At 49.0% G+C, this 12,960-nt stretch overlaps 1 protein-coding gene across 1 annotated transcript in view; it reads right to left on the minus strand.

The window, feature by feature from the left end:
* Window positions 1-1,643: 1,643 nt before the first annotated feature.
* ARMH3 (armadillo like helical domain containing 3) overlaps window positions 1,644-12,960 on the minus strand; it is a 123,920-nt gene continuing 112,603 nt past the window's right edge. The window contains exons 24-25 of the mRNA XM_009954428.2: window positions 9,636-9,752; window positions 1,644-3,979 (exon numbers count right to left, since the gene is read on the minus strand). Of these exons, the coding sequence (XP_009952730.1) occupies window positions 3,887-3,979; window positions 9,636-9,752 (210 nt within the window). The 3' untranslated portion in view covers window positions 1,644-3,886. The remainder of the gene's footprint in view (window positions 3,980-9,635; window positions 9,753-12,960) is intronic.

Genomic DNA, 12,960 nt, shown 5'->3' on the forward strand with positions numbered 1-12,960 from the left:
TTTAAGGTTACTGCAATGGCTCATATGCCAAAAAAACCCCATCACCTCCACGGGGACAAACTTCCATCTGGTACGACCCTGCTCATCCCAACAAGTACCAAACAAAAAAACCAGAGCCCAGAAAACAGGAGATGAGAATAAATATCCACGAAGCACCAGCGCCGACACCGAGATGGAGAGCTGCTTGCGAGTGCCCAGAGCCAGCTGTAAATCTCACCGCAGACGGCTGGCCGCGCACCAGCCCCAGCACGCACGGCGGCAGCTGGCAGGGGCAACGGCATCTCCCTCTGCCCGCTGGGTGCCGGGCCCGGAGTGGGGAAGGACACCGGCTCCAGCCCAGGAGTGAAGCGTGGGGAGGCAGACAGAGCACACGGGGGCTGACCCCCTGCGCAAGGGCTGTCTAGGAGATCGCTCTCCCCAGGACAGGAAGCTTCTCCTGCCAATGCTCACCATGCGACAGCCTGTCAGAACCCCAGAGCAGGGGAAGAGTGTGGAATTCTTCAGGCAGGGAGAGAAAAGCACCCAGGTGGGCACGAGGACATGCTCAGGTGGAGAGCAGCTCCATCCTACAGAGGTACGGCCCCCACGCCACACGGATGGGATCACGGCAGGTAACAGCCATGGCGAGGAAGAGGATGAAGAGGTTTGCAAACCAAACAAGGCAGGTGGGAGGTGTACCCTACTGTCTGGCTGCTCTACATGAGACCCAGGGGTGCTACCTGCTCCTGGCACCCCCAAGGAGCAGCCAAACCATCACCCTCCCACCAGGACCCTGTGCCCAAGGCATGGTGCCTCCTCTGACAACCCGCAGCCTGGGCGGGGAGACTCAGCTCCTGAGCAGCTGCTTCTCTCTCGAGTCTGCATGAAAAATGGGACCTGTAAGAGCTAAGGAAGAAGAGACGATACCAAAAATCACAGTGGCACTTACAAATCAATTTTTAATAACTCTCTCCAAAGTTCAGCTCAAACTCAATTTTTCTCCTCCTGATTTTGGTCATTATTTTGTAAAATATTTGTCTCCCTGCAGCAGCTGCCTAATTTAAAGGCAGCAATCTGATTTCTCCCTACACTCCCCAAGCCTCAAAACCAGCTCTTCCAATAATAGACCAGGTTATGAATTAGATATAATAAAATACATGCAACTGCTCAGATCAGATACAGGAAAGTTTGGGGCCATCAGCCATGTCCTGAGGCTGAATGTTAAGAGGACTTTCTGCTCAGTTCAAGCTGGCCTCAAAACACAAGTAGTAGTAGAGCATTTTAACAAAACAGGCAAATCTGCAGCAGAACCTGTGAGCAGGAGTTTGCTGACACCAGCAGCAGAGAGAGCATCACACCACGCGCAGACGGGTCCCCGCATCCCGCCTCCCGGGCTCTCAGCCTTGCTCAGGTTTTCCTTACCGGCAGCCCCAGGGGCATGTAAGAGGCGGAGGGCGGCTCACTACTGGCTGGTACTCGCAGCCTGGACCGAGGAGGAGGCATCGCTGAGCAGCACCGCAACCTCCCGCGGCAGAGGCAGGAAGAGCCCAAGGACAAGCGGCTGCCCTGCTACAGCCGGCAGGCCACCAAACGGTGACAGGGCCGCCCCCGTTAACAACCCCACTCTCCCCTCTGTGAAGGACAAACACTGCACACTCTGGACAGGCAGGGCTCTGTTATTTATTGAGCTCTAGGTTTGTATGTACAGCCATTTACAGTGCTTGGTGACAGCGTGACAAGAGGACGTGTGTCACAGTCTTCCCCAGCTCAGCCTCGGATGAGGGCTGACCTCAGGAGCTGCTCCCAGTCAGAGCCTGGGCTTCTCAGTTCATCCCAGCAAGGGAGCACCCTGGGGGAGACGAGACCTTCGACAGCCGAGCCCAGAGTGAAAAGCTGAAAACCCCAGAGGCCGCCGCCGCAGAGGCAGACTCATCCCCAGCTCTCTCGCCTATCTGTCTAGTCTCAGCCTGAGCAGGATCAGAGAAGAGGAGGCACGTGGGCAGCTGGGTGACTCGGTGTTCCAACAGCAGCGACGCTGGGGCTGCACCTCAAGCCCCCTTGAGAAGAAACTCCCCCCCCTCAGAGGTGAGATCGCCTAGCAAGAGCTTTCCACACACACAGACAAGCGCCACGTGCTGCCAACCATTGTTACTCATTTTTCAGTGGAGAAGCTGCCTCCTTCTACATGTCCTGGCCTATTCTCAAGCAAAGTGATTTTTATGGAGCCTGCTTGCTCTCCCAAGCACCGTCCCTCTGACATGTGCGCATTTCCACACACTTGCAGGCAGGAAAGCAAATAAGTGTCTGGCTTAGCTGATAAAAGCCAGACAATTCCCTGCTGAGGCAAAGTGTCTTCTGTTGAGAGGAGCCGGTGCTCCCAAGGAAAACATACGGTCTTCATCGGGTGCTTCAGTGGGTGGCCAAGGACACAGCTTCATTTTCCATGCTCATGGCAGGTAGAGATGAAACATTAATGCAACTAATACACATTAGCATGAACAAGCCTTGCCTAAAAATGGTAGTAAATGAGCATGACATTCACATCACTCAGCTAACCTACGAGGCTAAGAACAGGACTAGGCACTTCTTTTATAAAAACTGTTTTCTAGGAAAAAAAAAAAAGTAGATCTGGGATGTAAATAACTTCTCTGCTTCAGTCCACCAAGTCAGGCCAGCTCCTAACATCACCACCAGGAGCTGAAATGCACAAGCAGGGAACGGGTGTTGATGCTGCGTATTCCTGAGTTGGCAGCCTGACACAGCACTCGGCACAGGCTCCGCCGGACCTGGGCGCCTCTGAAACACTGGCTCTGGAGCAGAAAGGTCTGCCTGTGCCCCGGAGCATCATCCCGGAGCTCTTCCTTAGGAAGTTCTCAGCAGACTGTTGCTGCAAGTCGCTTGGCGAAGACGGGAGGGCAAGTGAGAAAGTGAAGTAACTGCTTCTCCAGCTGCATTTTAGTTGCGTGCCACACACAAGGGAAAAACCAGGGACTTCTTAGTTCTTGAAGGTCACCAGGCACTTGCAAACACGTGCAAGGCAGACGTTCCTGTGAGGAAGAGGAGGATTGTCGCAATGCAGTCTCTCATGGGCAATAAGGGGAGTGGGGGGAGGGAGTCAGCCTGTCCTCTGCCCCATGAAAATGGAGTATCTAAAAATGTCTCTCAACCTTAGAAACAGCAGAGATGAGCTGGGCTACCAGAAGCAACAGTGACCCCAAGCAGAGCTGGTCGTCAGTTACAAAATGCTCTGTTTGATGACCCATTTTCTTGCATACTGGCTTAGACTGGACCCAGTAAGTCTTGGAGGCAAAATTTCTCCTTCTCCAGTAATCCGACGGCTTCGTTCAAGTGACACCTTCTGACACCTGGAGCCGGCAGTGAGCAGGGCCTGCTCCTTGGGGAAACTCTTTTATACCCCAAAGCCATTCCTACATTGCGAGAGGGCAGGTTGATCCAGGCTGATGGAAAAGAACAGCCCTCACCTGGGATCAGAGAGCCTTCCCCATAGAGCAGGCGAGTGATCTCAGCCCAGAACTGTCTTACACAGCTGGACTGTTTTGGTTGTGAGCTCTCCCCAGCTCTGCTACAAAGGTTTCCAGTGCATCTTCCCTGAGGCTGCGCGGGGAATCTCCCATTGCTACGTCACAGGAATGGCTGCCCACCCCCACGGCACCTTACAAAATTGCTTCCTCCTCCTCCTCAACAGGCCGATCACCTCGGCTCAGGCCCCAGTCCTGTTGAAACACATGCCTTTGGGATCAAACACACAGCAGCAAGGCTCTCCCCTAAAAGAAACGCAGTCCCTTCTGCAGGCAGAAGGCAAGGAACGACCGGCTGCAGATCTGCAGTGCCCCCGCCCAGACAGGCCCGTCTCTGGTCAGCCCTGCGCAGCGGCTGGGTCCCCGCTTCAAGAGATCGTAGAGAATTCCTTCAGCAGCAGTTCCTGGCTCAGCGTGTTGAAAGCAAGGTTCTTCCTCACGTTGATGCTGATGGACCGAACCTGACAGAGACAAAACAAGATGTTTTTAGCCAAGGGTCTCCTCTTGGCTCCCCACGCGCACGGTGGCTTTGACACTGTGACCTCCAGGTTCAGCATGGAACCGTTTTGCATGCTGTTATAGCTCCAGGGAACTTGCTGCAGCCAGCCCTCACTGAGACTCCAGTTTAGCAAGAAATCTCTGAGGATTAGCTGCTGCCTGGAATAACAGGAACATCTAGAGTGACATCCCAGCAAGGAGAGTAAATTCCAAATGAGACAGTGATGGGAGAGGACGCTCTGTTTGGATGCATGAGCTATGATAGGTTTCCTGTTCCGAGGAAAGTGAGCTGGAAGAGCATTTTCTACCAGTGCCCGCTGGAGTGGCAGCCAGCATTCTCCTGGATGAATGCAGTGCCATGGCCTCTGTCCTGCTCCAGAACCTGCAGAGCCAAAGATACGGAGTCACGGAAAGGACAGAGGCCATGCTACTGTGCCGTAAACATAAATTATCACCCAAGCTGGCAGAAAACCATGGGTTCAGAGCCAGCTGTGTGTATTCTGTGCCGAGTGCCTTACACTTGCAGTTGGCTCACTAGCTGTCTCTGAAGAAGAGACACCTTTATCCCTTCATGATGCCTGGGCTTCTGGTCACCTGCAGAGTCTGTGAGGAAGAGCTGGGCAGCCCTGTTGCGCAGCAGCTTCCCTTCCCCCTTCGTGCCTGCAGACTTGTTGGCCGAACACGCAGGCCCCAGACTGGGCTCAGTCTCAACTGCACTCAGCAACAAGAAAACAAAGTCAAACATCATCTGTGTCAGCGACTGTGCAGCAGTGACAGAAAGCAAAACTGACACAAGCTCATCCAAACAACGGGATTACAGTTCCCAGAGACTCAGAGCCTGTGATAACAAGGTTGTTGCTGACCTGGTTAGCAATTTGTGCTTTTTAAAAGCACTGGGGATGAATCCTATAGAAACAGAATGAGGAATGCAACACTGGGGGCTGGCAGAACAAGTGAGCAGTGTTTATACTGCCGAGGGTCCCACTTGCTGCCCTGGTGAGAAAAAAAGAGAGTGGAAGGGCAGAAAGCTCCCAGAAAGGCAGAATGTGTAAGAGTGGGAAGCAAATCAAAACATGGAAGGTTAACAGGGAAAGCTGTGAAGTGAACCGCAGTGAGCCCCATTGCACAGACCCTAACAACCCGAGCAAGCTAGCAAAGATGTCTACACTTAAAGGCAGAATACTTAAGTTTGATGGTGTCTGCAGAAGCCACAAACTCTCCTTCATCAGCATGCTTGGCAGAGACCCCAGGCATCTTCGTTCCCTTGGAGTACTCTCTCATCTCTCTTCTCTGGGTGTCTTTTGACTTACTCCATACTGAAAGTTTGGGATCATGTCTTGTAAGATAACCAGGTTACAGCCTATGAGAATGTCACTGCAAGTGGTCTCCAGAACATTGGTTTGCACTGGGCACAGCCAAGTGCTCCCCACCTCAGCGACCCAGTCGGTTCTGACAAGAGGGGAACGACATGGCTAAACAGATGCGGAGAGACCTCTGCCCCAGGGAATGTGACTGCCTGCAGAAAAGGGGCAGACGCTATGGGTAGGATAAGCCAGCACCCTTATTCTGACTAGAAGCATTTCTACGGGTCATGGCAACAGAAAGAACAAGCAGAAATGAGCTCCTGGCCTCAGGAACTGCTGCCAGGGGCCAGGCACCAGCAGTAGAAGACGCCCAACTTGTATACACATCAAGGTCTCCAGGAAGGCTGTGGCAGCAGTCTCTACAAGCCCAGAAAGGAAGGCTGGAGTGGTACATGATGAGGACACCGGGTTTAGCAGAAGTTGTAGCTATGGGGTAGAGCACAAGAAATTAAGCCTGTTTAGTTTGCAAAGAGAAGTTTAGGAGGAATAGAGCAAACACTCTCCGGTATGTAGAATAAGGTCAGAAAGAGAACAGTGAGTAATATTCCTCTGGCTCCCCAGGGATGGGGCAAGAAATACTCAGCTTAATTTAAGACAAAGAAGATTTGCACTGGAAAAGAGGAAATACTTTTAAACCTATGGGTTGTGAAGCAGTGGAGTAGATCACCTGGGGCCAGTGTGGAGCTGTTCTCACTTAAAGACAGCTACAGGTTTCAAGAGGAGCTCAGACACATACTTTGATCAAGAGCGGTCTCGATGGACTTAGATCTGCTTTAACACAAGTTGAGGAGAGGAGTGGGCATGATAACAACACACAAGATGACTCTGATGTTTCTACAAGTCTCTGCCCAGCACTACTTCTGCTGTGAGAAAGCAGGCAGCTCTGAGCCAACCAGCCTAAAAGGTAAGAATAGCTCAAATCAGAGTTAAATCAAGTTACCCCCAGCATGAGGGGGCCAAAACCAGCCTCGGAAAGTAAGCTCAGAGCTTTAACATTCATGCTGCAAAGAACTAAGAGCAGAGCACACGTCCTCTCTTGCTTCTGCATGGAGCATGCTGGAGCACGCTGGGGCCAGAAAAGCTTTCAAAATTGTTGCCTCCCTATTAGCGGCTTGGATCACATTTAACCCATAGACTTTGAAGAAACGGGAAATATATGAAATGCTGACATTACCTGGAGAACAACAAGCAAATGAAAGAATGGAGGAAAACATTATTCGGTTCTAGTTTCGTGTCATTATAGCTGGCCATGTGCAACTCTGTACAGACAGTCCTATTTCGCAGCAAGTTCCATCAATTAAACCTGTTTCCAATCAACAAGCAGTTCTTAAGAAATTTGTACAATGGGAGGAAGGTTTACACTGACTACTACATCTAATTAAAAGTCAAATTAGTGTAATTTCCCCTGCAGAAATCAATCCCTAATCAGACTATTCTGAGACTCTGCTGAAACCTATCCAACTGCAAACACAGCGAATGTTTTGGAAAGACGCTGAATCTCTTTCCACACATTCCTCCAGCTGCAATGCGAGGGTCCAAAAGCTCACATCCAAACCACTCAGTCTATCAAAGCAGCACAGACCTCAAATGACATCCCTGAGGGTTCAAAGGAAAAGAAATAAAAAGTGTTAGAAAACTTCCTAACTTCCTCCCTTTAGCCCCTCAAAGGCAGCACAACAGGCCAGAAAACCCGTTTGATAAAACAGTCTGCACATCACCTTCCACCACAATGTGGCTGCAGTTTCGCAGGCCTTTGAAAGCTTCTTTGAAAAGGGAATGGGAGAAGAAAGCAGAATTTTCTTTGGGATTAGCAAGACAGAGCAGCACCGAGGCAAAGCCCAGAGAAGTGAAGCAGTGCATTAGCAAAGCACGTCAAAGGAGTGAGAATAAGATTTCTAAGCATAAAGGAGCCAAGAGAATGGCTTGGGGAAGTTTCTGCTCACCCACTTAATGGGAGCACAGAGAGATGAAAAGGCAGCCGAAAAGGAAAATGGCTCCTGCATGTCATTCCCCACCAAGAAGGATTTGCTTTAATACAATCACACAGACAGAGATAAGAAAACCAGGCAGAATCTGGAAAGAATTATTTGCAAACAGATCCTCTTCAGGAGGACCTGATGGGACCAGCACAAGCTTGGAAACCACACTGGAAACCTGGAGTTCACCACGAGCCCTGCTCCTTTGGCAGAGCCCACGAAGAAAATTGCAGCAACTTCACTCTGCCCCTTCCATGAAATCCTGCAAACCTCAGCAGTTAAACACAATGCATTGGGTAGGGGGATATTACCCAACATCAGACCAGCAACAGGAGTCGAAGTAAAGACTCGGAAGCCTTGCAAAAAGGAAGCCAAGTACCTGGTTTGAGGAAGACATGGGGAGGATAGGGCAGACTAGGGCCTTTTTGTTGAGTTGTTCAAACAATTAATAAAGCCATCAGTTACTGTGCACCTAGAGGAAAAAACAGTGTGGAGGATGGGAGGCCAGCTGGGTTTGCTGAAGACAAATCGTAACATATCAGGTTGATTTCCCACTGTGTTGAGGGAACAGCTTAATGGAATGCAGGGGATTTTCTGTAGCTGTGAGTAAAGAACATTTAATAGGGTCCCAATTCTCAGGGCATCTAGAGAAATGTGGATTAAACAGATTCACAACTGGGTCAAATCAGCACATTTAGACAGTAATTATTCAGGCTTTCATATGCTCTTGAGGAGACGGTCCCAGGGGTACCTGGACGGGCAATTTTCAGAAGGGAGTTGAGGAGGGACTGGTTATGCCAAACAGATTCTTAAATGATACAAAATGGTGATTTCGAAAAACAAACAAACAAAAAAAGATCGGGCTAGGAAGAAAATAATTTTAGCTGAAGTGCTTTGTAGATGTGACCATCCTAGAACTGAGAATGTCATGTTAATCAATTGGCATGATGGGCCTGAGCTTCTGCCAGGCCAAGTGGAAAGTGGGGCATGCAGGAAGCAGAGCAGTCATGTGGCCAAGAGGCTGGGGAAGGAGATGCTGGCTGAGGAGGGCAGGAACCCTTGGGACAGAACAGATGACAACAGAAACATAAATGCATCTTATTTCCAGGGTACAGCAATAGGAGAAGCCCATGTCACAGGAAGGCTATGGCCAAATTTCTTTGTATGTATTCTAGATATGGTATCAAACAGCAGGCCAGAGAAACAAAAACAGGTACAAAAGAGCACAGAAAAATGCCATGAAAGAGATTGCAAGTGGTTTTGCCTGTACACTACGCAACGGCCGTACTGGAATGGCCCAAAAAACATTAAAAAAGGATTATGTAGAAGGAAGCAAAACAAATTCAGGCGTGCTTGCTCTGGAGCATAGTAGACAGAGGGAGGCATAACATTCCCAAACTCATGCAGACTCGTGACAGAGTGGGCAGGCATCAATTACTCATCAATCAGCAAGGACAGAGCTGGGAGAGAGAATCAGCTCTCAAACTGGTGGAGAAAACTGCCAGAGTTAGATCTCTCCCTTTGCTGAAGCTGTAATGATTCAAAAGTGAGGAAAACCAGGCTCCTCTCAGATACCAGCCACTACAAAAACATTGCTTCCTTGGTGACGTGGCCGTTGGACAAGAAAATGTTGCATCAGGGCTCTCTGGAGTAGGGCGAGCAAGCTGACTTGCTGAAGAATATAACTACCAACCCAGATTATTTGGATTCAGTTGTCTTTGCTATATTATTTTGGGTGGCTTCCTACCATAAGTCTTCTCCTCTGGCAGAAGGAGACATTTCTAGGGAATGCCTTTGCTTTCTTTGCTTGGGAACCCTATTTTGTGAGTGATGAAGGAAAGCAACGAGCAGGCCCATGTTTCACCAGCACCATGTATTCTGCTCAGTCCCATACTTTGTGGTCCCCTTAACAACAGCAAAAAGGCTAAGTCGCTCTGCATGATAAACCCAAACTGGGAGCAGTCAGCTTCTCCACCATGCACATTTACCACCACAAAGCACAGGGGATCCCCATGGCAGAAGGGACAGAGACTGACTGACCAGCTGCTGGCTTGAGCAGCCTGGCGGTTCCTCCCCAGCCATGTATTACAGGGCAGGGAGCTCCAGGGAGCTTTCAGATCTCTTGAGACATGCAGTGTCTGTTCAGATCCTGTTCCTGCCCCACCTTTGGAGGCAGCCCAATGGAGTAACAGGGCTGCTCAGCTACACCCCCAAATGCCACTGCCCAGGCAGTACGCAAAAGCTTTGGTTGTTGATTCTGCAGAGTCCAGGCAGCTTACCAGCTCTTTGAAGAAGGCAGCCTCTTTATGCTGCTCTGAGTAGCGCTCATACTGGTCCAGTCCGTCCTGCAGTTTCAGGGTCAGCGTGTCGTAGTTGGACCTTACCACTTCCAAAACCTGCCAGAGACAGACAAATACAGCAGAGGAGTCAGCATCCGCAGGTGCCTCAGCACAGGAAGAGCAAGGCTGAGATAGATCACAACTCTGGCACCTGTTTTTGCAACATACATGGCTTGAACAGCCAGTATTTGGCTTGTGACTAAGAACACAGAGGTGGGCACTAAAGTCTTCCTAATGCCAGTAAGGAACAGCCCTCAAATTTACAGAATTTCTCCATTCATGAGAACAGTGGAGGAGCCACTATCCAAGACAGCAGCAGTTTTCCAAATACTATTATGTCACCAGGAGAAGTAGACATGATCTCATTAAATCAAGCAGCTAATTAGCATGCGTACACCCAAATGTAACACAGTAGGCACTATGCAAACACAGGTTTGCCTGACCTCATGCTCCTTCCAAGGCTAGTTTTGCCAGCACAACTCCCTCCTGGCTTGCTAATCAGTATTCACAATCTGCTAAACCGCCAGCTTCTACAGCTGCTCAGGTCAGCTTCCATACAGACCACTGCACTTCTCTCCTGATAGGAACAAGCTTCTGACAGGCACTAAGAGAAGACCAACCCTGGTATGGACTCTGGGTTTGGAAACAGATGGAGACACGAATCCAGGTCATCCTGCCCAGGAGATATTTTATTATCTGCCTTCACTGCAACCAAAGCACTCCAGCTTATATTACTCTGCTCCCAGCACTGGGCTATACTTGCAAATTCATAGTTACACATCTCTGTCCTATTGAACTATTCATTTTCCTAACTAGGGAACACCAAGAGGGACTCCCACAATGCTTTTTAGCTTCAAAGCATTGCATGGACAAACGCATTCCTCAAAGCATTTGTGAGATGGTAAGTAACGATAATCTTCCTACCAGGAACCATATAGCTCAGCACTCCTGGGCAAAACATACGATTGAAACTATTCTCTTAAACCCATGAACTTCTTTCTCAGGCTGTTACCGTTTGATCTGAGGGCTAAACAGAGTATCAACATCCAAGGTTTGCATTGCAGTAGCCTCTGCTCACAAAAAGCCTGTGCCAGGAGGACTACATAGCCTAAGGTGCAAAGGAAAAGGACTCTTCCCCAAGGCATCACAACTCAGAAAAGATGCTAAGAAAAGTATTGCAGAGGATTTAAGACAACAGTGATGAGAACAATACGGAACCCTTCTACTTCTCCTCTTGTCCTCCCAGCAATGTAAACACTCAATTGCCCTTTTAGGCAGCTGGCAGCTCCTGCCCTTTATACGACTGAATCGTGTCCTTATATCCTTTACTCTAGGAAACCTAGACTTGCTTAGGGTTCCTTCAAAATCTTGTTTCCCTCAAATTTTGCATGTGGCAGTGGTACACAGTCACTCATGCAAACACTTAGAGGCAGGCTAGGGCCTGAGGTGGCAGAAGCCACAGGGCATCATCCAAACGAGGACTAGGGGTAAAAAAATGGTCCCAGAAGTGGTTCCCAGGCGAGACAGTCACACAGCAGAGTCTCTTTGCAGCTCAGCTGTCCTCCAGCAGTGCAGAGGCAAAGTAGGGGCAGGAATCAGCATTTTGCAATGTTATTTAAGAACAGCCTGTCAGTGTCCCGCCACTGCAAGAGCACGCAGCCTGCTCTCCAGGACTCATTTCCTAACGCTGTTTGTCAGCTCCACTGGCACAGAGGAAGAACCCCCTGCAATGACAGACATCTCCAAATTCAGCCTGCCCTTCTTGTTCCTGTGTGCAGAAGCTGCGAGAAGCATCACAGAGCCAAGAGAAATGATGAAAGAAAGCTGCCTGGGTACAGGAATAATTTACTCTGGGATGCAACTATCCACTAGGGACAGAGAGTAATAGTATAATGCACCTTCTTCTGAGCAATAAAGAATCCAGCAGCTTGCATGAATCAGAGGGCTATCCTCCTGTCAGTCCGAGGAAGCCAAGTTGACCAAGATTAATAAGCTGCAGGGAAAAAACCTTGTTTGAAAGGCAAGGAGTAGGACAAGGCTTCTCCAGCAGTAAGTCAGAGTGGAGGCATTTTACCCAAGGCTACCCCGTTCCCCAGACACCTTCCTTTGCACTCCTCTTCAATCCTCTATGCCCCCATATGCACAGCAATGCGTAGTGCTGTACGGGCGTGCCCAGACAATGGAGGTACACGCTTCTCCACAAAGAATGAGGATTCCTCCTTGCTAGCTCTGAGTAGAGATCTCTTCAGATACTCAGCAGAGGCATCCTCAAACCACAGTGAGGGAACAGTGAACTCTGAGGGCAGCGGCGAGCTCTATAAGCAGTATCCTTTAAATCAGCCCTCCTGCGTCCCCTTTGAAAGGCAGCTAAGAACTCTGAGTTCTTAGGAACTCAAGCCTCTAGGAGGAGGACAGGGAAGGAACAAGAGGCCCTAAAGCCTACTGCATTACCCACTACTTAGCGTAATCTCTGCAGTGAACTTGAGACCAGCTTATCCCTTTAGCTATATATTTTCATTGGCTCCCACTCCTTACCTCCTTTAATTATGAAGTAGAAGTTAAAAAGAAAGGGTAAGTTAAAAATAAACAGCTTCTCCTCACTGCCTGATAATTTCCCTTTCTTGCTACTGCTGAGAAAAAAACGCTACGTGGGATCTGAGATAAACCCACTCACAGATCATTTCACTTCATACCTTATAAAGGATAGGAACTGTTACTGAGATTAGGACCTGCCATCCTTGAGACGATTTCATCTGCTCTTTAAGATGCAGCTGCTAGGCAGAAGAGAGGTTAAAGAGCAGCAGAAGGTATTAAGAGCATCTAACACGAAGGTTTGAAAGGCATCAGCTTTCTACCCAGATGACAAGAACTTGCATTCTCTGTGTTACAGAAGATTGTGTGTTAGCATCCTTTGCCCTTCTTACATACTGCTTTGACTTTTGCTCAGGAAAACTACTGCAGGAAGAATGCCGTCTTGTGTTAAATGAGATCTTTATCTGCACCTTTTTGTCAGATACAAAAGAACTAGAGGACTTTAATTTTGAGATTAAAGCATTTGTCCTTCAAGGTCTTGTCCAACCAGGTCTTCCCAGAAGTCTCTACGGAAGACTAAAAAACATCAATTCCAAGATGGTGAAGTATGAGTAACTTAAAGGAAGGGACTTTTAGCTGGACTCTTCCTCACAGATTTTAAATAGTCATTCAGTTTTTTTAAAATCTCATGAGCAGCCGGAAGAACACCACTTCTAGTGTCAGGCAAAGATGG

Source organism: Leptosomus discolor, chromosome 6 (assembly GCF_034619465.1).
Source record: "Leptosomus discolor isolate bLepDis1 chromosome 6, bLepDis1.hap2, whole genome shotgun sequence".
Classification (NCBI taxonomy): Eukaryota; Metazoa; Chordata; class Aves; order Leptosomiformes; family Leptosomidae; genus Leptosomus; species Leptosomus discolor.